Source organism: Cololabis saira, chromosome 2, assembly GCF_033807715.1.
Source record: "Cololabis saira isolate AMF1-May2022 chromosome 2, fColSai1.1, whole genome shotgun sequence".
NCBI classification, from domain to species: domain Eukaryota; kingdom Metazoa; phylum Chordata; class Actinopteri; order Beloniformes; family Belonidae; genus Cololabis; species Cololabis saira.
Window position 1 is genome coordinate 27376146 of NC_084588.1, and position 25017 is coordinate 27401162.

The window sequence follows — 25017 nt, forward strand, 5'->3', positions numbered from 1 at the left end:
GAGGTGAGGATGTTTCTACTGTTTAAGGATAAATCTTGCTTTAGCAGTTTACTGATGTCTCCACTGTCTCAGATCAATAAACATATTACAAAAAAGAGATGTTACATCAAATAAAATGGTTTCATGACTTCATATCTTGAATTTTATTGGTAAAATCCAGGGAGTTCTGTATGTGATGTGGGTTGTTTCCTACAGGAGGGGCTGAGGTGGTGGCGAGTTATTTTGCAATGTCGTATGTGACGAGTTGACACTGCACCTGATGGGTCTGAGCTGAGTGCCGCATGTGCAGATTCAAATGGTACCCATGTGGCCTCTATTGTGTAAAGTTTCTTGCTGATAGCTAACTAATGCAGTGTGAAGAGATTTTGATGCTGAGTTGTTGCAGCTCATGTGGCAAGGTTCCACTAATAAGATAGTTTTGAGTCATGAATGGATTGGCAGCAGACTAGCATAAGTTTAGAATTAAAGAGGTGAAATGGATTTGTTGCACTAAATATAGCAAAGTACCATTTGAGTGACTTCAGGATCTGACATTGCTCTGGCAATAACAGCTGCGTGAACATGCAGTGAGATAAAACCGCAGACATAAGAACAGAACACTTTAACAGGATGATTTCTGTTAATGCAGATGAAGTGCATGGTGCCTGTAGATCTGTCCATCGTTATGAATTATTCAAATTGCTAACTCAAGTATGCAGACTGAAGGATCTTTTACCCTTTTCTAAGAAATAGTGCCACCTAGTGTCCTGCAAGCATAAGCACATGCATTAAAGGTTTTTACTGAAATTTACAGTTCTAAGCAACTCGTGTCAATCTGCCATATTACATTTCTACCTTTTTAAAAGTACAGTATGAATATGAAGTCAAGAATCAGGCAGCTCATACATCCATTTATTACTTATTGTGTGATAAAATTATTTTTAAAATCTTGGGCTAAAACTGAATAAATTTGAGCAACAAAAACATTTCTGTTTAGAAAGGACATTTTGCAAAAGTCAAGTTTATAAAAACTTTATTGATCATTTGAACAAGGTTAGTCGAAGAGGCCGAATCCCATGTCGTCATCAGACTCCTCAGATTCTTCTTTCTTCTCCTCCTTCTTTTCTTCTGCTGTAAAAAAAAAAAGTAGCTGATGTAATTTTGTTTTGTACATGTGGAATCACTTCAAATTACTGTTTCAGCAAACAGGGAAAATACAACTTAGCTACACGATGACCCAACTAAAAGTCTAATTACACAACGTGCTTACTTTTACTTACCAGGTCCAGTGTGTGAGGTGCAAATCATGTATTAGAATACTTTTATGTTCTACGACATCAACTTAGTTTGGCACCCGTTTAATCATAACATACAATGCTGAGACATGGTCTTTGTGTGCCAAGTAGTGACAAGCAAGGTGATAAGCTGAAATGCTTACCTGCAGCAGCAGGAGCAGCAGCACCACCTGCGCCAGGAGCTGCAGAGCTGGCAACAGCTACGGCACCACCTGCTGGCATGCTGGCCAGCTTGCCGTAACCTGAGGACACAAGTTGGCAGACATAAAGCAAATGTGATAGCACTGACACGAGAGGTCAAAAACATTTAATACTGGATATGATCTAGCAATTGCATTATATAGTAGACACTACATCTCTTTTCATATTACTAATGTGAAATTAACACCACCAACATTCAAGTTGATTTAAAAAATAAGTACATTTGTGAGCATCAAACCAGGAAATTATCCCCAATACTAACGCACCTATTCTATAGATACGAGTGATTGTGTAGCTCAAACTTTTTATAACAAAGTCTTCCATTCTACATTTGTAAGATATCCATATGAAAAAGTATTTTATGTGTCGATTGTCCCCGAATTAAAATATTTCAGGTATTAAGAATGTATCAGACAAGTGCATGGGACTATTTAGTAGGAAGAAAATTATTAGTGCCACTGCTATACTCATTTGTGGTCATAAACAAGTCCCTTTATGTCAAATGTTTTTGTCTTCTCGCAGTGCTAAACATCAGAAACAGGTTAAGACCTGCCATCACATTCATTTCAGCAAGTTGGAAGAACATATGGCCAAATTCATTTTAATAAAATGACAAGGTGTACGTTAGTGTAGAGATTACTGTATAACTCCAAAGAGGCAAATAAATACTTTTAACACAACTTTAATCTTAAGGTTTTTTTCATGGGACACGGGTACAAAAACCTCCACAAAATACAGAATGGCACACTCACCGGAGGCAATCACCTCATCCACACTCTTGCCTTTGAGCTCGGAGATGACCTGTTTAAAAAGATCAAACTAAATCAAAATCTGAAACGGTAATGTGGAGCAGCTGGTGATCACAGTGCCGGTACAATATTGGAATCACAAAGACGATCAGGCAACTGTACCTTCTGCAGGCGTGTGTCATCAGCTTCAATGCCAACACTCTCCAGGATCTTCTTGATTTCTTTGGCATCTGGGTTTTCATTGCCACCCAGGGCAGAAAGCAGGTAAGCGGCAACGTAACGCATACTGAAACACAAGTTTTACCAGTAAATTAAAATGAATTACATGGATACATGTCAACACAAACTTTTGTTTGCTTAGTGCGTATGTACATATAAATATGCACATTCACACACCCTGCAGTCTATGTATAATGAAGTCATCTGATTCTGAATGTGTTCACTCCCAGGGTGATTCATATCTGCATTTTGGGTTAATGTAAAGTAGCTAAGTTTGCCCACACAAATGAGTTTTTAAGTGGCAATTCCCAATAATAATAATAATAATATTCCCAAATATTTATCTCTTTCCTTATATTTGTTGATGTGCTTACAGGCATGCACATAGTTGGTCCTGGAGGTTTTACACGTCTCCCAGTTTCGACACACCTGATTCTTATTATGGCTCATCAACAGCATGGCATTAAACTCGGGAAAAGTCTGTGAATGACTTAACCTAGTTTATCAGGGTGTGTTGAAACAAGAAACACATGATTTCCAGAACCTACTTTACTGGCAGGTAGGATGAACGACCGCATTACAATCAGTGTAAAAACTCAATAGGCAGGCTTTGAAAACATTGGATAAAAAGGCCAATTTATATCATTGGAATATCTTAACTAAATATGTTTTTTTAAACTGGGGAAATATTACGTTTGCAGACATTTTACTTGTTTATAAAATCCTTCATGGTCTGGCCCCCCCTCCACTCAATGAGTTTATTAAGCAAAATCAAAACTCATCTACCAGAGGGGATTGTAAAACTGCACGTAGAAAAAGTGCCTTTGGGCAGTCAGCCTTTTCCTATCGAGCAGCTCAAACCTGAAACACTATACCCATACAACTAAGGAACATCACATCTCTTCATTCTCTAAAAACATAAAACAGTGGTTACTGGATAATAAAACATGCTGTCATAATCTGGTATAGGGTCATGTTATTGTTTTTATACCCTTTTGTGTGCTATAATTCTTTTGTTTGTCATTATTCGGACTGTCATGGTTTTACTAATTGTTTGTACTGTTTGTTTTAGGGTTTTAGTGTGTTTTTCAATGTTTTTACATATGCCATCAACCTGCCAGGGACTGCAGATGTAAATTAGCCTGTATGGCTAAATCTGGCACATTTACATGATGGACTCAAGTGCTCATGTCAATCAATGTGCGTTGTCCCTTTTAAATAAATAAATGAAGTAACTCTCCAATAGAAAGAGGTCAAAAGCATGTTCTTCTTGTGTTTCAAGTTAATCCCTTTGTCAAAAAGTGTGCTATCAGAACTCTGCAGGATGTTCAACACATGTGGAGACTCTTCTTCCCCGCTACCCTAGGCTAAGCTAACAGTAAAAGAAAAAGACATTTGTGTACCAAATTGCGGGTGTACATAGTTTCAAACAGCAAGGAGTGGAAGAGTAGGTTATTTTGTGTGAATGATGGGGTTTTCTCCCGGCAGTTATCGCTTTATTTGTGATAAATGAGGACACTCACTTGAGCTAGGACCGAGCGCGTGTTCTCGTCGAGGCTGGTTCAGGCAGAAAGGAAGTGACGTCAGAGAGGCGGAACGAAGAAAGCCTTTCTTCTTCTGCTGCTGCAGAAAAGTACATGAAAGCTTTGAGCAGTCCTGCTGCACCGGAGTGTGTTTACATCTTTCACAAGTAAAGTCTTCTTTCTTTAAAATGAAATGAAGAAATGATTGTACTTGCGAATTAGCAGAGGTGTCAAAAGTATTCACATTCATTACTCAGGTAGAAGTATAGATACTAGAGTTTAGAAATACTCCTGTTGAAGTATTAACTCAAATTTTTTACTCAAGTAAAAGTATAAAAGTACTGGTTTTAAAACTAATTAAAGTATAAAAGTAAAAGTAATGTAAGGGGGAAAAAAGCCATTAAGAACAAAAGCCATTGAAAATGAATGCATCTTAGAATAATGCAAATATATTAAAGAACCATATATGTGTACTATTGAGCATTAATATGTGTTTCAGAGAGCAGGAGATATGATGACTATAGTTGCCTATAAGTATTGTAATTGCGCAAAAACTCAAACTTCAGAGGCATGTTATCATTTATCCTAACCTTTATTGGAATGTACATCCAAGTTTAGTTGCAGGAATCTGAGGGAACGGATGTAAGAACAAAACTGGACAAGAACATCTGAAACAACCACAACCAAATTCACTCTATCCGGACGGCGCAATTTAACTGGATAGTTTTTTTTAAAGGCCGAAATGAAATAGAGTAACGAGGCTGTTTTTAAAATGTAAGGAGTAAAAAGTACAGATAATTGCGTGAAAATGTAAGGAGTAAAAGTAAAAAGCCGTCTGAAAAATAATTACTCCATTGAAGTATAGATAACCAAAATTTCTACTTAAGTAAGGTAACAAAGTATTTGTATTTCGTTACTTGACACCTCTGGTGTACCTAATGATGTAAAGTTATCTGAACATCCCCTGTATGAGCTAATAGGCAAGTTAAAAACAAAGGGTGTGGTCACAACTATTTATCAATATATTTCAAAAATGTCATATAAACCTTTAGCCCTAGATGCAATATGGAGAAGGGATATACCTGACTGGGACCCAAATTTCAACTGGAATGAAGTATGGACCAATATAACATCATCTTCCAGAAACCCAGATCATCAGCTTATTCATTTTCAATTTGTACACAGAACTTATTTAACACCTCTCAAGCTTTACCATATGAAGATCCTGGTTAGCTCTTTATGTACACTATGCTTTCAGAATAAACCAGGAACCTTCATGCATATGGTCTGGGAATGACAACCTGTTGCAAATTTCTGGCAACAGGTTGCAACTGCATTATCCTCAATAACAGTACAGAATATTCCAATAAACCCTTTTTTAAATAATTTATCAACAATCAATGCTTCACTATGTCAAAAACGAACAGCAGCAAAAAAGATAATAGCAGTAAGATGGAAACCACCACACAACATCTCATTGGTCTCATCGCATCCCATTGGTATCTGACTTTTCTTGATATTATCTATCTGGAAATATCTACAGCCCGAATCCATAATGCAAAACAACTAAATATTTTATTTTGGTATATGGCAGCAGATAAAATTAAGGCCAAACTTGAAACATTTTTAAAATTGATATAGACTACCTTGTCCAGTTTTTGATATTATGTTTTGCCTTGGTTTTATTTTGTCCTTTGTTCTATTATCTTTTGTATTATCTTTTTTTCTTTATTGTCAATTGTTTTCATCGAATGCTTAGGTCCAAGGGGTGGGTTTGGAAGGGGGTGAGAATATGTGTTAATGTTTGTTTAACATCATTGTGGATGCCACCGTTGATAATAAGAAAATCATGAAAAATAAATAAAAACATTTGATCACAAAAAAAATGTATCCCTGATTTTTTTCCCATTTTTTTTCACCAAGTCCCCCTACCTAATTCAGTCGTGGGCATTGCTCATCCTCTGATAACCCCGGTAGAGCCCTGCACTGAGCTCAGGTCTCCTTACTTGAGGAGTGAGTCTTTTGTAAGTAAAGTAAGTAAAGTCTTCTGCCCTGTGCACAAGTTATGGAGAAGTGCCGCACTTTATTTTTGCTGTTTGGGATTCCGACTTGTGAATGTAGCTGCTGTCCCTGGAGGATGCTGCCGAACGACATTTAGTTGTAGCTATAGGCTACTGTACAATGATAGATGGATAGATATTTATTGCCATTATCACTGTGTACAATGACATTTAAAAGTGCTCTCCAGTCAGCGCATCATATAAAAAATAAAATAACTGAAAAATAAATCAATAAAATGAAATAAAAATAAATATATATATCTAGACACATTCACCCATCCACACATACATCAACATACGAACATTACAAGAACTTTCATCAACATACAATCATTTTTTTGTTATTGCACATTAGCTCCTGTTTTTGTTAAGGGTGGTTTTTGCTGTTGGATAAAAGCTGTGTTTGAGTCTGTTTGTCCTCGTTTTCATGAGTCTGTATCTTTTCACAGATGGCAGCAGTTCAAACAGCGAGTGTCCAGGGTGTGAAGTGTCTTTTATTATATTTTGGGCTTTTTTCTGGCAACGGGAGTGGTGGAGGTTTTCCAGTGTGGAGAGAGGGCAGCCGGTGGTGATGACCCTCTGGAGGTCTTTCCTCTGAGCTGCTGTACAGCTGCTGTACCAGATGCAGATACAGTAGGTCAGAATGCTCTAGATGGAGGCTCGGTAGAAGGACACCAGCAGCCTCTGTGCGATGTTCTCCCTCCTGAGGATCCTGAGGAAGTACAGTCTCTGCTGGGCCGTTTTCAGCAGCTCAGAGGTGTTCACACTCCAGGTCAGGAGGTTCTCCTCCATGTGGACTCCCAGGTACCGGAAGTTGGCTACCCTCTCTACACAATCCCCGCTGATGATGAGCGGAGGAATCTCTGTCTTTTTCCTCCTATAGTCAATTACCAGCTCTTTGGTCTTGGAGCTGTTCAGGAGGAGGTTATTGTCTCTGCACCACGACGACAGCCGCACCACCTCGTCTCTGTATGCAGACTCATAATATATGATATTAAAGCTTCTTATTCTTATTAAAAAAAGTAAAAACTGCTTACTTATTAAAAATCTCGTACTTCTTGGGTGCAAGTCTCCCAACATATTTATGAACAACCATTGGTTGATTTTATTTGAGAACACTCAAGTTGCAATGGAGAATATATAAAGTTAACATCTAAATACAAAAAACTCTTTATTCGCAGTTTATTTATCACAAAAAACACTTTCAAAGAAGAAAAATAAATATAAAAGTAAAAAAAAATTCCCTAATCAGACCAAAATATAGGTACCAGGCAGACTTAATGTAGTGTGTGTACATTATTCACATTTACAGGATGCTTTTTTTTTCCCAGTTTGTGCTCTAGACCATGCCTCATTATTTGTCAGCTTTATTTATCAATTTCTAGTCACATACACATATTTTGTATTTTATAATCATATAAAAACTTTCTCCTCCCCATTAACACTGCACATTTGTGAAACTACATCAGTTTACTTACCTCTTAGTAAGTGCAGGTTCTTGTCAGGCCCATATTTTCTTTGGAGTGCTGCCTCAAAGAAAACTCATATAAATGTTCTCTTTCTTGACTTATAGAATGAATGTGTGTGGACAAGAAACAGACTTCCTCTTCCTTTACGGCTGCTGCTTTGGCTCCTGCTGATGCTTCTTCCTTGGACCCTGCTGGTGCTGCATTTGCTCCGTGGTGTGACTGATTTCAGTTGCCAGAAATGAGGAAGTGAATCATCCACACATGTGCGTATGTGACGGATGGCATCAATACTGTGATACACAGCAGCTGTGTTGTGGTGTCAAGCTGTAGCCTGAAGAGCCAGTTTTAATGAATTGGTCACGTGCAGTGCTTGGTTCCAGGTAAACAGCCCTGATCTGCTGCTGAGCTCCATCTACAGATTTCAGCACAGAATAATATGCAGTACATATACATCCAAATCTAATTACATGCATAGTATGGAGCAAATGCTTAATGAGAGTAGTAGTCTCAACACCAATAATTATTGATTACCTACAATGTTTGCTTCAAAAAGTTAACAAAATCAAGGTCAATTAGAATAAAACTTAAAAAAAACCCACCTGTATGTAATCCAGGAATGCATGTGAGTTTTCTTCCCTACACATCTCAGTCAAACGCAGGCATTATCAATAACATTAATTACTCCTACCTTTAATTGATGTAACTGAATCATCATTATTTAAACTGGTAACACATTCTCCTTTTCAACCATGGCAGATAAAAATAGTTTCTATTTTGTTAATATAATTATTAACAACAAAAAGTCTTTTCCACTAAGCAGTTCAGGCTCAGTTCGGTACAGTTGGTCGAATGGCTGTAGCTCCCTTTGATACATAATGGCGCAACATCAAACCTGCTCATTAGTGTCAGGTCGAGTCAATAAAATCAAGGAACTCTGTTAAGAAAGAATGACTGTGGATTGCATTCTGCACGCGGTGTTCTTTCATCTTAGCAAGAAGCTGCTGAGCTTTGTTCTGGACAACAAACTTTAAAATGATGCATCTTATGTGTATCTCTGTGTCACACAGAAGTGACGATTCTTTGTCGACTAAAACCCCAATGGAGGATGCCAAGACAACCCTGGTACAGTTTGCAACTTTTGATGATGGAAGCAAGTAACATCATACTAAACTACACTACTCAGTGGAAATCAGCTAAAAGGCTTCCAACATGGTCATAGTATTTGTTCACAAACATAAGAAAACCTAAAATACCGTCAGAAAATAGAATTTTCCACTCATTAAAACACCTACTTTTAAGCAGGAAAAAGAAGTTTTATTGTCCTTATATATCATATTCTCCTGGCTGTACCTTTTGATGGTTGTTGTGGACATAAAAAAAATATATTATAAAAGATATTGCAACAAGACATTTCAAATTCAGAAATGTAAGCACAATTTATTGAGTATCTACTATTTGAATGTTCTACACAACATTTTAATTTCCACATCAATGTAACACATTAAATGAGATAACAAACCAGACAACACAAAATAAGATAACTCCATCTACAGGGATTAATATTAAATAAGCACCAACTAAAACATCTCACAACATTATCAAAATTTTAACAAATCTTACAAGTTTGGTCTTGGTCCTATAAAGAAAAGAAGATCAGTTCAGAGCTCAGAGGAGCGGAGCTGCTTTCAGACAGTTCATCTGAGTCTGAACTGTTCTTCAGACACGCTGTGGCGGCCCTGGTACACAGTCAAAATGGAAGTACCAATCATGCTGTTTTTAGGAAAATCACTTATAAAAACTGTGGAAAATATCAAAAGAAAATAATTATAAAAAATATTTTATTGAGCATTCTGATATGTAGACAAGGTAAAAAGTTGAAGGGTGCTTTCCAAATCAGACAATGATCAGTGACATTCAGTGGAAGCTGGGCCTGTGCAACATCAGAACCAAGACTTGTTACTTTTTCCTGATTTTCTATACACGTGTGCATGTGAGGAGTGAAACAAGCAAGCTATCAATCGATTAGACAAAATTAAGGGACAGACTATACATAAATACCTTTATGTACACCAGACTCTGCTCCCATTAGCTTAAGTGTTGGTCTCTAACCCCTCTTTGATGTCAGCGTAAAGGTTGCCTTAATCCCTCTAAAAAAATATTTAAAATGTTTCCACAAGCCTTCTGACAATCATCAACCACATTGCAGGGTTATTACCATGGGTAGATCTTCGCTGCAACTTCTCAGTGGTGTTTCATATGGCAATTTAAATGTGGAAAAACGCTGTCCACGCTTCCCAATGTCATGCATGTGTGAGCACAATCCATTGGTGTTAAACCTCTTATGTTACATTAGACATCTGGCTACAATTTTATATTTTTCAATAACCAACTGTACTAAAATTTTGCACAAATATGGATTATTTTCAGTTTGTAAATTATTTGCATAGATGATCAATTTACATCAAGTGTGTATGTTCAGCTTTCATTTTCTTCCACAGCTTACAGTTTGGCAGGATTGATGTGTAAGCATGAAACACAACTGGGCCACATGATTCGCCTGTATTGTAGTTTTTCTTACGATATTCAAGTAATCTACAACTCAATAGAAGTTATCAATAACTTCCACAGATGCAGGTGATAACAATCTTGCAGTTGAACCTGACATTCAAGGTAGCTGCATACAAAGAGATGGTGTAAACACCAGAGAATATATTAACTCATCAAATTTCAGATGCCTTGGGCAAGAAGACGGTTTTCAAGTATTTATGCTATATCTATTATGGTACCAGATGCCAAAAAAGTAGTGTCCCATCTCTACAGATATGTATGACAAAACTCAAGCCTGCGGCAGAAAGCTCACCTGAGCAAGCTCGCCATGTACGGAGGCTACGGTCCTCATGCAGCCACCCCACGTTTGAGTCCTGGCCCATAAACCTTTGCTGCACCATTTCCTGTCTAATTACTGCTAATAAAGGCCAGTAGAGCCATTAAAAAAAGGAGAAAAAAAAGAGCTGCAGTGAAGACTAATGCTATTTTATCCACAATCTAGTTTTTACATCATGTACATTAAATCTTCATTGCCATTGTAGTTCCTCAATGATGCCAGACTGGAAAATAGTATGGCTTAGTATACTAAAACAGTTCACAACATGCTAAACAAAACAATCAAATGTGAATTAATCTCTGAAAATCAATTTGTTCTGGAGATATTTTGCTGTCGCGCACAATGAATAATGAGATGTTCTAAACAAAAGTCCCTTTCTCTTCACCAAACAAGACAGAAAGGTCTAGATGTGCACTGATATTGTTATACATTAAGATCATACGTTAGTTTCAAGCAAACTGTGACTTGCAGATTATTTATATTGATGTGATGCATGTGAGAGGAACAAGTTGGATCTGAACTCATTATGGATACGTTTGTCTAAGACTAATATTTCACAAGACACTTTCTCATCATATCATTGTTAATAAAATACTTAAACATGCACTTCAAAAATATCCAATATTTTAAAGTGTAGTGATGTACAAGTAAACGTGAGTGCTTATGAGAGAACTATATGGGAACGAGAACTATACCATTTAACGTTAGCCTCGTAAAAACATGCAAGATCAAACCTGATCATTTGACAGTATTGTGAAATTAAATGATTATTGTCATTCTCATTTCAACTTCTTAAATCAGTACATTGCACGGACTTAGATTTAATGTTGCAAAGACATTTGTCAGTGACAGGAAGAAAATAAGACATGTTGACACACAGATAAGAAGGCTTTAAATTATTGCTCAAATGTATTTAAGTCTGTAGGCTTTCTTCTGTTTCTGAAGTAAGTAGCTTTCTCCGAAAGGCCATATTCACATTTATTTACGTTTAGGTAGTCAAAGGACATTCTGATTAAAACGTGTCCAGTTTAGCAACCGTCATAGTCTTTCAAATATTCATCAGATGAAGGCTTGCTTGTATGAGAGCATTTAATGAAATCATTTAATTATTTCTTAATAATAATAATCGTTCTTGGAAGTCAAGGACGTCATTTTCTGGCTGATGAGTTTGTACGATAGTTAGCATGCCTAGTTGGGAAATCCAAAAAAACTAAACTTTGATGTTTCCCTTGAACGCAACAACATTCTCTTGATTTACACTCATTTCCTAAATCGATATTTATGACAACAATAATAATAAAAAAAATTATAATAGTAATGATAATAATAATAATAATAATAATAATAATTAAAAATAATAATAAATAAAAATGAGAAATTCTGAGTCATTCTTGAAGCATTTGTTCTAAGTCTGGTTTGACTGCTGAAAACCGCTGACCTTTACTGTCCCGTCACTGATGGAGGAAACGTTTGAGTGCAATCTTGACTAGACGGCACTGACTGCTGCATTCAAGTAAACTGGTACTGTATATTTGCAGACTTGGTTTTTCCTAACGTCAAGAATTGTTGATTAATCTTTGCTTTTTTCTTTCAGATCAGGAGGGGTGGACTTATCTGGCACATGCATTTTATCTCTTGGTTTTTATGGTAATTATATGAGGTATATGTATTAGTATCTCACATTTCAGACATTAAGCAAGAAAGTAACATACATTAGTTCCTGATTTACAGTGTCAGTCTGAGGTTTACATACAGACATAATGGGCATGGTTTCCAAGGTGAGTATTTTAATTTCCTCTGGGTTTATTTTGTTGTTTTTCTTTTGTTTTGTTTTTTAAACAGCACAGGGTCAGAAACACCCTTACAGCCACTTAAGTAATTAAATCAGTGGCGCTCTTAGTCCCAAAATACCTCAATAATAATTTTACAAGGCTTTTGATTTCTTGTTAGCGACCATGATTGACTACAACTGGTAGCTTCTCTTTGCCTACATAAAAAAATATTTATTTGAGAGCAGTCACTGGATTGAATAACACAGAGTACGATGAGAAAGTCAATGACCTCTGAGCAGATCTGAGAAAAAGGGTTGCAGATCCAAACACGACAGAAATGCCTCTTATAGTCACTTGTAAAAAAAACTCCCCATCCCAAGATTGTGAGTCTAAATGAGTATGTGTACAGACAAATTATCCAGAGGTGACAATCATTCGGTCAAAACCTGAAAGGAGATCCAATCTGACTAAATCCTGTATTGATCAGGCCTGCCACAGAGTGGGAGCTGCTGGAACATTGTCATGTTCAGGTCTATATCACTGTAGAGATCTCGATGAAAAAGTGTAGCTTTGTACCTCCAAAAAAATGAGGACGTCAACTATGACATAAAAAATAAATAAATAAAAATAAAGCAAGTTTTTCAAAGTCAGGCCCATGCCAACCAGTTTAACTAAACTCTACAAATTCAGCTAAGCAGTCCAAAATCTAACAAGAACGCTGCCTGACGTTCTTTGAAAGCTAACAAAAGTACAGAGAACTGTTTTGGATTCCCCTTTTATTTATTGAAAACAAAATTCTAAAACTTGTCCACCAATTTCTAGGATGTACTGTACATTCATTCTGACCCTGAGGAAAAAGTTATTCTCAGAATTTGTTAAAAGTCCAACATTTCCATGACATTTTCTTCCATTATGAGTGTATGTAAACTTCCCTGTGGAACTGTGAGTGATAACAAGTTAATCAGAAACCAAAACAGTTTGTCCTAACTGCCAAATGTGTGCTTCCTATGGTTTCCTTCTCTCATGAAATTGAATGTATGAATCTACAGTATGTGGTGGCACCATTGTAATTTCACAAGTTACTGAGACCCCATTACATCACATAAAGTCGGTGCTGGGCTTAGAAAACTTAAAAACTTAGCCCAGAGGAAAAACCTTCAAATTTACATGTTTTCTGTTTCCAAGTGACCGTACAGTGGTTACAGTTATTCAACATCTGATCTTCTTTTAACTGATATAAAATGTTGTCATGTCCTCCAAACTTCTCTATTCTGGACATGCCTGTAGACAAGCAATAATAATTAAACTGCATCTTTTGAAGTTTCTGCAGTTTAAGGGTTTTATACCAAATAAAAATAGTTTTAGACTAATAAACTCAAAGTATGTTGTATTTTCAGTCACAAAGATTGAATCACCAATACTAAACTTTAAATAACCAAAAGAAAAAACAAGATTAGTTGACAGTACATAAGATAAATGTGTTTGCCCTGAGGCACTTGATAGTGGCTGTGATTTAATAACAAAAAATAACTACCCCACCCCCCCACACACACACACTCACACACTACCTTTCCTGTCAAAGGAGTCATACAGTTTTTCTCAAAAGTATTCAAAGTTGCATTCAAATTGTCAATTCAGAAATAATGCACATGGTGTGACTCTCACTGACAATCGTCATCATTGTAGTGTTCATCTAGAGTTTAGTGTCTGGTACAGTAACAATGGCAAATATCAAAAATGCTACAGAGGTGGAGAACAATACATCATGTATGACGAAGATCTACAAATAAAATTAATTATATCTTTTATAATTGGGAGGGCAAAGAGATGAGAGGGAGAGACCAGAACAGATGGTCAGAAAGCTAGAGGAGGAGAGACATGGAAGCTGGGCATCAACATGGAGAGAAAAAAAAAAAAAAATAAAAAATATCCTACTGAGGATAGTTGTTCTGTTGCCGGCGCTTCGCTGACCTCATTTTCTCAAAGCGTGATTCCATTTCCTCAAGGACTTTGGGGGTGTACCTCACTACCAGCTTCACTGTGCCCTGAGCTGCTTTGAGGAGTTCCACAGCTTTCTCATGATGTTCACCTTCAACACTCTGGGAGACGAGGAAAACAACAGAATACCTTCAGTAAGGGACATGACTAAGAATCTCGAGTTATTATATAATGATACAAAGCAGCTGTTAAGATCAAAAAGTTATGCATTAACCTTGAAGGAACAGAGACATTGTTTTGTTGTTTTTTCAACTGGTACAGAAGTGAAAACTCCTCCAATATAAATGTGACTCAAATATAAAATACTGAATAATAAGAAAAAGCAGACGTGTGTATTATTAATGCACTATTTCAATTTGCAGTGTTGTAACATTTCTGATTTAAAATTGTACTGTATATTGAGAATGTGAAAACAAGGAAAAAATATATGACACATTTTTGAACGCTCAAATATTTGGAGAAAGTCTGTGCTTTGTAACTCAGTGTTGATCCCTTGAAAACACATTTTTTAGACAGTTAAGAACCAGAAACTAATACTTTGTTTTCAATTTAAACGCTTAATCTTGGACTTCTTGTTTATTTACTTATGTTTATTTTACTGCACAGATTAGAGAATGTGGTTGGGATTAAAAGGACAGTTCTAGGTTGGTTTATATCATATCTATCTGACAGATTCCAGTGTGTTCATGTACACGAGGTTTCTTCAGAACAGACGAGGGTCTGCTATGGTTTTCTGCAGGGTTCAATGCTAGGGCCAATCTCGTTGAATGCAGAATCACGGCATAAACCGTCATTGCTATGCTGATGATACGCAGCTCTATTTGTCTATGAAGCCAGATGAAACAGATCTTAAACTTCAGGCAGGTCTTAGGGACATCAAGGACTGGATGTCCACTAATGGAAGACCTTGCTTAAACAAGATATTGATGGCTTCTTCTGGGTGGTCTGTGGCTACTAACAACTGAATTAACTTCCATTTTTTTTCTCAAAACTGATAGTGTGTTAACATCCAAACTAAATATAATTTATCTTCTGTCCAGGATGTTATAGATAAAGATGTACACGGACGTATAAATTACAAACAAAAAGGGCAGAGACTGAAACAGAGGTGTGAGTCAAGCATCAAAGTAACCGCGCTTGTGTAAGTTATGATTCTTTAATTGAACGTACCACCCCGTTAACAGAGAGAAGCTGATCGCCTCTTTTCAGGCCTCCATGGCGGTCGGCGATGCCTCCTGGGATGATCCTTGAGATGTAAATAGGCGAGTTCTGCTCCTTTCCACCCATTATATTGAAGCCCAGGCCTTCTTCCGTCTTCGGCAGCTCCACAACTCGTGGATGTGAGTGTCCTTCACTTGCTGCAAAAGCTGCCACTGTAGCCTATAAACAAGCAAACCATGTCTTCAGCCTTTTATTGCAATCAACGAATGTTGTGAACTGTTCAAGAAAAATGTGATAGAAAAACCTTTATTGAACAAAACATCTGAAATTCATATGAAAGAAAATATTTGGTCAGTGGCAGGATTTTTCTGTATAGTCTGAACTCCTCTCACAGTCCAAAAACATGCCTGTTAGGCTAAATGGTGATACTAAACTGTCCATGAGCGTGAGCATGTGTGACTGGCTGTCTATACGTGGCAACTTGTCCAGGGTGTACCCTTGCTTTTCACTCGAGGACAACTGGGATAAGCTCCAGCACTTCCCCATGACTTATAGGAATAAGTAACTATAAATGATGCATGTGTCATGGATCCACAATGGCTGCATTACACATGTCTCAACTGTATTGCAGGTGCTTTCTCTCAAGAGTTTCGTTGTGGTGTTTATTTTTACACCCATGAATTAAAAATGACGGCAGTGGTTTTCAGAAAAATACAGTCAAAATATTTGACATGATATTGACCTTTATCAACAACAAGACACATTCAATTGCAGTTTTAGTGTGTAGCCAATATGTGTGAAGCCAATATAAAGAATATATTTACAGTTTGGACAATATTTTTTTCTGAATTTCCAAGTCTCAAATTACAATTTGGTCATTTCTTTTGTCTTCACTTTTCAATTCATATGAAGCAAAATCTATGCATTTATTACCATTAGAAAAAGCAAAGGTTATTTTCAAAAAAAGATTGTGTAGGCAACTGAACCACAAACAGAAAGGTTCCCATAGTGAGTACACACATACAGCCGTGATGCATGGATGCAGTATTAATAATATTGTACATTAAGTCTGTAGTATCAATATTACACATGCAACGCACACCCCATGTCATTGATGGGAAGCCAGCCTCAGAAAGTAACTGATTTTGGTTTACCTTAGCTGTGGCGTTGGCCCTGACCTCAGGACTGCTGGTTATATCCACAGTTTCATACACATGCTCATAAACCTGAAAAGAAAGAACACAAAATAAACAAACTGAACAAAATCAAATCAAATACCAGTAAAGTGGACAAACTTCCATCCTGCAACTAAGTTTTTTTTTTTTAAATGCCTCACTTCTCTGACAGCATTACAGAATTCACTCTGCAAGACCCTCTGCAGCGCCTGAAGCTTCTGAGGAGGCACCTCCCCTGTCCTCTGGAGTTTATCAAGCAGTTCAATTGCACGGTTGATATCTGTCAACAGAAAAAAATACACCACCATCAAACCTTTGGAATCCATATCTGCCAGTGCAGAAAATTCAAAACAGCAATAATTTTTCTGTGCGTGAATGTCAGTAATCAGTGTCAACAAATACAAGCCAATTGAGTTGTTTTATATTAATCCAAGACTGACCTTGTATTAACCGCACTAAAATTGTTCAGAATTTTCCTGATGGCTCAAAACACATTTGGCAATAAAAATATAATTTTTTTTTCCTGGTTTATAATGAAGTCATTTTAAGTTTACTAAATTTTCTGACAGTGCAATTGAGCTGCACAACAGTTTTATGTACAACAGCACCCTCTGTTGCCCTGGAAGATCAAAACGTATATAATGGTCAAGATGTTGCTTGCAAAATACTCTACTTATTGGTTTACATAACATTTCAAAAAATGCTCCAACTACTTTGGATGAAAATAAATTAATACATTTAAAGGATTATCAGTTTTATAAATATTTCAGCTTGAAGTTAATATGCCTATTAAAAACAAATAAAAACAAAACAAGTAGACAAAAAACATACATATTTATTAAGTCCTACAACGTAAATAAAGCATATATTACCAAGGATTGCATTAAGTAAATTCTTAAGTCAACGTTTTTTAAACAGCATTTGAAGTTTCAGGAGTTTATGGCCCAGTAATGGTTTGACAATCGGAACAAAGTCAATTTTGTGAGGAAATTGTGGAGTGACTCTGTGGAACAGTTTGGAGCAGGAAATGAAACAAAGTACTAACATAAATCTGTTTAAAAAGAGATACAAAAAATGATTTATAAACAGGTATATGGAGGAGGAAAGGGGTTAACGAGGAGTGTGAGAAACAAATAAAATATGGAAAAAGGTATATTATATTTGCTTAAGATATGTTTAGATATTTATGTGGATTTATGTAGTATATATTATATGTTGAGAGGGATAGTTATAATTATGTAATATATGTTATATATTTATTAGGTATGTAGCATATATATATATTTATAGGGATATTTATGTAGTTTATATAGGGTATATGTATATAGATTTATATATTTGTATTTTCTATATATTGATATAATAAGTATGTAATATTTATATTTTCTATATACTTATATGGATAATTATGTAGTAACAGACATGTTTACATAGTATTTATATAGACTATATTTATATTGTAATTGTGTAGATATAATAATAACAATAATGTAAATTCATAGTTATAAAAGGGGTAGGAACTAAGAAAAAGTGTATACGTCTTCCTACTCCTTTTTTGGAACATATGTGTATATGAAGATGTTACTGTTTATTTTTATTATTTTTCATATACATGTTTGAAATAAAAAATTCATTCATTCATTCATTCATTCAATTAAGTAGATGATTTCTTATAAATTTAACACTCCTCTGCTGATGCCCAGGGTATCATACGTGTTAATTAAAGCTATGGATTAACTTTACACAGTATTGTGGTCCTGGAAAATAATCGTATTAACACTTTAATTAACTAGCAAATTTGCGTTTTGTTGTATCATATGACACAGGGCATAGTTTTAATGGGAAAATATATACAATTATCATTTTTCTGTATAGGTTTTACATTTGTCCATCTGATTTACGAGTCTAGGTAGTTGCTGTGGCTGTTAATGATCAGCTGTTAATGATCAGCTGGCAACTTTAATCACAAATATGGTGACTTATTTTGTAATGTAGAAGTAGATAAAACACATCTGCTTATTTTAGTGGAGCGAGGACGAACACGCCCAGAAATAGAGTAAAATACTTTAGTTTCGTGACACATGTCCTGTTAAGAGATATTTTCCTTCATTAAACTCCAATCACGACCTGCTGTCATCAGCCACTCAGCTAACAAGCAAACACAATAAAATAACCAAAAACATGTCACAAATATGCTAAATTTAAGATCGAAAGTCCTCATTAAGGAGGTAGTCCGCCTGAGCGTGAGAATAATCAGAGAAAATGAGCCCAGATTTGTGTAGCCGATGCTAGCCGCGCTAGCCCGTATCACAACAAACGCAGCTAGGCGGCTAATTAACGTCACCTCTCTCCAGTCGCACGGGCTCCCCGAGTGATGCCATGGTGGAAACGAAGGGTCGTTGGTTCTCAGATAATTATTACGCTCAAAGGGAGTGAAAAGCAGTGAATTTGGTAGCCCCGACTATCGTCCCGCGGGCTTAACTGAGGCGATAAACCAGATTAGCAACGTTAGCTCGGCTAGGCTAGCTGCCAGTGTCATGATGCGTTCACGTGAACACTGTAAAAACCAAAACCCATCGACTTTGTCAACAACAGCGGGCTTTTCGATTTAATTATATACGGCGTCTGCATCTTTATCCATTTGTATTCATGTATTAATACAGCAAATGTTTCAGGAAAGACAGGGCAGATATGAATTAAGGGAACCAATTCGTTTTAAATTACAGTCATGTAGAACTGCAAGCAAAAAAATGTGCATTTCAAACAGTGGAGTGAGGCTATGGAACAGTCCAACCATCTACAGATTAAAAAGCAAATACAAAGAAATTATTTTTGCCAAATACAGGGAAGAGGAGACATGAAGTAGTGAAAGATTCGTGTTCGTTTGTCTGGCGAACCATAAGAAAACTAGTGGAATATAATCAAGGTTAATACAAGCTTTTAATATGTCAAGTACAAGGTTTTCGGGCCGGAGGTACACTTCTCTCAGACCACGGTGGGTAGGAAAGAAATGCACACTGTGGTCTTCTTCTTCTTCTTCTTCTCTCAGTTTATTGGCGGATCGCAAGCAACTTTCAGGTGGCACACTGTGGTCATCAGCCTAGGGGGGGGGCTGTTCTTTGCAAATGAATTTCATTGGTGGAGCCAGTTACGGGAAAGACCCCCCGAACGTGTCACTTCTATCTCTTTTGTTATTTCTCTCACCTGGGGTGCCCACCCAGAACACAGATGAGACCCCCCAATGCTTAACCACCTATTTCCCCCCAATGGTCAACAATGGTATGCGTATTGTATTTAACCTCTAGTCAAGTGTTTCCCAACCTCGGTCCTCAAGGCCCACTGTCCTGCATGTTTTAGATGTTACCCTGCTTCAGCACACTGTGATACAAGTGGCTGTGTCATCAACAGAATTGTGCAGGCCTTGATGACAAGCTAATTAGGACCATTAATTAGAATCAGGTGTGATGATGAAAGGAAACATCTAAAACATGCAGGACAGTGGGCCTTGAGGACTGAGGTTGGGAAACACTGCTCTAGTCTACCCGTAACACCAGGGGGTGGCTCCGTGTCTTGCTAAATACGAGGTTACTTTGAATATAAAGAGAAAGCCCACCAATGTTAGAAATTCTTTGAGCTTTTAACAATTTCATGAAATTCTAACAATTGTGATTGTGTGGGGATTCAGCATAATGTACAAACCGGATTCAGTTGAAGTTGGGAAATTGCGTAAAATGTAAATAAAAACAAAATACAATGATTTGAAAATCCTTCTCAACCTATATTCGATTGAATACACTACAAAGACAACATATTTAATGTTCAAACTGATAAACTTAATTGTTTTTTGCCAAATAATAATTAACTTAGAATTTCATGGCTGCAACACGTCCAGTAGAAGTTGGGAAAGGTGAGAAAAGCTCATCAAACACCTATTTGGAACTTCCCACATGTGATCAGGCTAATTGGGAACAGGTGGGTACCATGATTGGGTATAAAAGGAGCCTCCCCAAACATGCTCAGTCATTCACAAGCAAGGATGGGGCGAGGGTCAGCACTTTGTCCACAACTACGTGAGAAAATGTTGAACAGTTTAAGAACAACATTTCTCAAAGCAAAATTGCAAGGAATTTAGGGATTTCAACATCTACAGTCCATAATATCATCAAAAGGTTCAGAGAAATCACTGCACGTAAGCGCCACAGCCGGAAACCAAGACTGAATGACCGTGACCTTCGATCCCTCAGACGGCACTGCCTTAAAAACCGTCATGAGTGTGTAAAGGATATCACCAAATGGGCTCAGGAAAACTTCAGAAAACCACTGTCAGTAAATACAGTTCGTCACTACATCAGTAAGTGTAGGTTAAAACTCTACCATGCAAAGCAAAAGCCGTTTATGAACAACATCCAGAAACGCCGCCGGGTTATCTGGGCCCGAGCTCATGTAAAATGGACTGATGCACAATGGAAAAGTGTTTTGTGGTCTGATGAGTACACTTTTCAAATTGTTTTTGGAAACACTGGACGTCGTGTCCTCCGGACCAAAGAGGAAGCGGAACCATCCGGACTGTTATCAACGCAAAGTTCAAAAGCTGCATCTGTGATGGTATGGAGGTGCATTAGTTCCCATGGCATGGGTGACTTACATTTCTGCGAAGGCAACATAAATGCTGAAAAGTACATACAGATTTTAGAGCAACATATGCTGCCATCCAAGCAACGTCTTTTTCATGGACGCCGCTGCTTATTTCAGCAAGACAATGCCAAGCCACATTCTGCACATGTTACAACAGTGTGGCTTTGAAGTAAAAGAGTCCAGGTTCTCCCCTGGCCCGCTTGCAGTCCAGACTCCTATTGAAAATGTGTGGCGCAATAATGAAGCGTAAAATATGACAGAGAAGACCCCGGACTGTTGAACAACTGTAGCGGTTCATCAAGCAAGAATGGGAAAGAATTCCACATGAGAAGCTAAGAGAATTAGTCTCCTCTCTTCCAAAACGTTTGAGTGTTATTAAAAGGAAAGGTGATGTAACGAAGTGGTAAACATGCCCTTTCCCAACTTCTACTGCACGTGTTGCAGCCATGAAATTCTAAGTTAATTATTATTTGAAAAATAAAATAAAGTTTATGAGTTTGAGCATTAAATATGTTGTCTTTGTAGTGTATTCAATTGAATATGGGTTGAAAAGGATTTTCAAATCATTGTATTTTGTTTTTATTTATATTTTACACAATTTCCCAACTTCAACCGAATCCGGTTTGTACGTATATGAAATGGTATATATAATAATTATTATATTGTTTATGATAAGATGTGTGTATGTATGTATATATATATATATATATATATATATATATATATATATTATTTATAATTGCTCTGGTAATAACAGGTATAATTTTTTGATAACGTAAAGCTTGTTGTTTTATTTTTTTCTTATTTTAGTTTTCAAGCAAGTTTTTTACTTCCTACTCCTTTCCCTTTGATTTAGTTTAATTACTGTTTATTTGTATTCTTTTTTGTTTTGTGAAATATTTTTTTTTGTTTTTTGTTGTTTTTTTCTGTATGCTCGAAATATGATTTCAATTTCAATTTCAATTATTCAAATCATTTTCTATTTCAAATATAGTCAGCAGACCGGAGTAGAAAAAACTCATGAGTGAGTGCAGTCAAAAGTTATCATTTTTTCTCCCACTTTTCATCAGTTTGAATCTGTTGAAAACTGATGGAACTGAATTTGGTTTAACCTTACAAATGTGTGTTTTTGAATTTTTTTTGTTGAGGAAAATTAATATGGTTTGTACGACGAGTATTAGGGCCAAACTAAGAAAAAAAAAAAGGAAATTACGAAAATAAAGTCATAATAATATGAGAATAAAGTTGTAAAATTACCAGAATAATGTCATAATGTAGCGAGAATAAAGTCGTAATATTTTGAGAATAAAGTCGTAATATTTTGAGAATAAAATTATAATATTACGAGAATAAAGTCGTAATATTAAATATATTATAAATATATAAATATAACTTCACAAGATGCTCAATATTCCTTATTTTAACACAGGGAGAAGATGCTCTTCCTGTTAGTCCTCATAAATGCTCATAAATGACCACTTTATTACGACTTTATTCTCATAAATTACAACCTTATTCTCGTGATATTACGACTTTATTCTCATAAATTACAACTTTATTCTTGTAATATTACGACTTTATTCTCATAAATTACCACTTTATTCTCGTAATGTTACGACTTTATTCTCGCAATATTACGACTTTATTCTCATAATATTACGACTTTATTCTCATAATATTACGACTTTATTCTATTACGCCTTTATTCTCGCAACATTATGACTTTATTCTCGTAATTTTACGACTTTATTCTCATTGTATTATGACTTTATTCTCGTAATTTCCAAAATGTTTTTGTCTTAGTTTGGCCCTAATACTCCTCCGTAGGTTTGAGGCATCTGCAAGAAGGAATCCCATTTACATAACACCTCTCCTCAGCTTGGCTGATATCAGACAGAACGGTCAACTCATCATACTTCGTCTCCAGTTTCGGTCAAACCAGTTAAGGTGGAAGGATACAAAGGTCATGACCCCTGCAACCTCTACGGCGTGTTAAAAAAAAGTGCTGCCCTGTGTGTACAAAAGACCCATGGAGGGGGCTTTCTTTCCACAAGTAGCATTGGCTTCAGCACTTTTTGATAACTGTTGATATCAAATGAACAACAAAAATGATGTTTCAGAAACCTTTTAAGCATGATTTACTTGTAACCACACCTCCAGCCGGCGATTAAACATAATTAGCCTTTGACAGCTGGTGAAAAACTATCCCGTGACATTACTGATGATGGGTAATGGGAAGCATAACACAGCTGAAGACGGCTCTGCCAGCAGTATTTCTTTGTTATGTCTGTCAGAACACCTGTTTCCCCTCTTTTCTCTTTCTCTCTCTTTTTTTTTTCAACCTACAATTCTGACTCAAATAATTCACCATTTGAAAAAGTATTAATTTGCATGATTTCCGGTCACAGAAGATGTATCAGTACTGGCTGGCTCTTCCCAAACAGGGAAGATGTTAGATGGCAGATGTCATTTTTCTTCAGTCTGAATATTGTTAAACACAAGTTGCTCCATGCACGTACTTGTGTTAAATGAAGCACGTCAGAGAACCTCATGTCGTGAAAATCCCTACGTTTGGTTTATTGTTCTTTATGCTGGGGATGTGTTAGTGCTTGTCTTTGACAAAATCAACTCTGTCCTAAGGTGGATTTCCTTCATGCTTTTGTTTATCCCCAGCACAATGGATAATCTGATGTTTAAATAAAGACTTTTTCCAGCCAAAGTAAAGCACATTTTTCTCACTGGGCCTCTTCCGAGGAATCTTGTAGGGAACTGAAGAGAGTGGACCAGCTACTCTTCATCAACAAGCTGTCTTCATTCAGCCGATCCCAAAATGTCGAAGCTGCTTTTTCTTCTTCCTCCAAATTCACACTTACCTTCATGTTGGTTAGGAAGAAATAAAGTGAAGTGTTCGGGTTGATGTGTAACACAAACACGATGTATAACTGATACTTAGGATGAAAAAAAAATGTTTTCCATATAAATGAGCATCTCCTCTTACAGAGATGCTATAAGTGTTAAATATACTTTATTATTATACCACTACTACCTTAAACTATAGGGTATAGAATTACCAAGCAAGGGTTTCTCTGAGTTATTTTCGGCTGGAGGGAATATTGATGTAAAGCTGCAGCAGTCTCTTAACCCAGATGCCAAGAATTGCTTTTCCTTCTCATCACAGTGAATGTGCAGGTGTGTAAAATCTTTGATGATTATTCCTTTCAAGAGGTCAGAAAGATGGGATTATCCTGCACTCATAATGAAATGCTGGGTGTACGTCTTTAATGTACACAGATGTACGGGTGGCTGAATCCATCACTGTCAAACTCAAATATGCCTTGTGTTTACCTGAGCCTACCCTCGCTAGTCTGTACATGAACATGTAGGCACATTTATTGTGATGTGGAGTTCTTGTAATTGTGAAATAGCACATGTGCAATACTGACTAAATCTCTGAACACCTGGGAATAAGCCAAAAAAAAGAAAAAAGGATCAAAGCGTGTGATGCAGGTGAGGTGTTTCAGTAGTGTGCCGACAGGAAGCAGGAAATGGCTGGTTTTTTCCACGCACACTTTCTCCCTTCTCACAACTTTCCCAGCTGTAATACTGACTTCTTCCTTCCTGTATCCCCCATGATTCCTTTCTTACAGCATTAAAAACTAAGACCCCCCACCAAAAAAAACCCCAACATGGCAGATGTTCTAAAGCCCATTTCTTTTGTCTTATTTGTCAAAAACATGGCAACTTGTGTGCATGCGTGTGTGTTTTATGTGTCTGTTTTCCTCATCACCGGATAAGTAAAGTTAGCCTGCCTAAAGTGTACTGTTGAAACTTTATCGACATTGATTGTGTTTTTCATTTGCCTATAGTCATTTTTATTTCTTCAAATATTTCAGTTTA

At 36.6% G+C, this 25017-nt stretch overlaps 2 protein-coding genes across 3 annotated transcripts; both read right to left on the bottom strand.

The window, feature by feature from the left end:
* Positions 1–995: 995 nt before the first annotated feature.
* Positions 996–4066, bottom strand: LOC133420546 (large ribosomal subunit protein P2-like). Of its 2 annotated transcripts, none has more exons than XM_061710242.1 (5): positions 3967–4066; positions 2387–2510; positions 2228–2276; positions 1418–1516; positions 996–1107 (listed from the first exon to the last, which is right to left on the bottom strand). In XM_061710242.1, exons 2-5 carry the CDS (start codon positions 2507–2509, stop codon positions 1034–1036), a joined length of 345 nt encoding a protein of 114 aa, XP_061566226.1. In that variant the 5' UTR covers position 2510; positions 3967–4066; the 3' UTR covers positions 996–1033. The 2 variants fall into 2 exon arrangements, with proteins under 2 accessions (XP_061566226.1, XP_061566233.1); XM_061710249.1 differs by having other exon boundaries at positions 996–1110.
* A 4839-nt stretch (positions 4067–8905) lies between these two features.
* On the bottom strand, positions 8906–19020 carry lin7c (lin-7 homolog C (C. elegans)). Its single transcript, XM_061742179.1, has 5 exons — positions 18830–19020; positions 16647–16765; positions 16465–16536; positions 15320–15529; positions 8906–14250 (listed from the first exon to the last, which is right to left on the bottom strand). The coding sequence occupies exons 1-5, from the start codon at positions 18864–18866 to the stop codon at positions 14083–14085; spliced, it is 606 nt and encodes a 201-aa protein (XP_061598163.1). The 5' UTR covers positions 18867–19020; the 3' UTR covers positions 8906–14082.
* Between the last annotated feature and the right edge of the window lie 5997 nt (positions 19021–25017).

Coding starts and splice junctions, on each gene's coding strand:
- LOC133420546 (XM_061710249.1), bottom strand. CDS start 2,509: ATGCGTTACGTTGCCGCTTACCTGCTTTCTGCCCTGGGTGGCAATGAA. Junction 2,277..2,386: donor ATGACACACGCCTGCAGAAG/GTACAGTTGCCT, acceptor CTTTTTAAACAG/GTCATCTCCGAGCTCAAAGG. Junction 1,517..2,227: donor GGATGAGGTGATTGCCTCCG/GTGAGTGTGCCA, acceptor TTGTGTCCTCAG/GTTACGGCAAGCTGGCCAGC.
- lin7c (XM_061742179.1), bottom strand. CDS start 18,866: ATGGCATCACTCGGGGAGCCCGTGCGACTGGAGAGAG. Junction 16,766..18,829: donor GCCCGTGCGACTGGAGAGAG/GTGACGTTAATT, acceptor TTCTGTTGACAG/ATATCAACCGTGCAATTGAA. Junction 16,537..16,646: donor TCTGTAATGCTGTCAGAGAA/GTGAGGCATTTA, acceptor CTTTCTTTTCAG/GTTTATGAGCATGTGTATGA.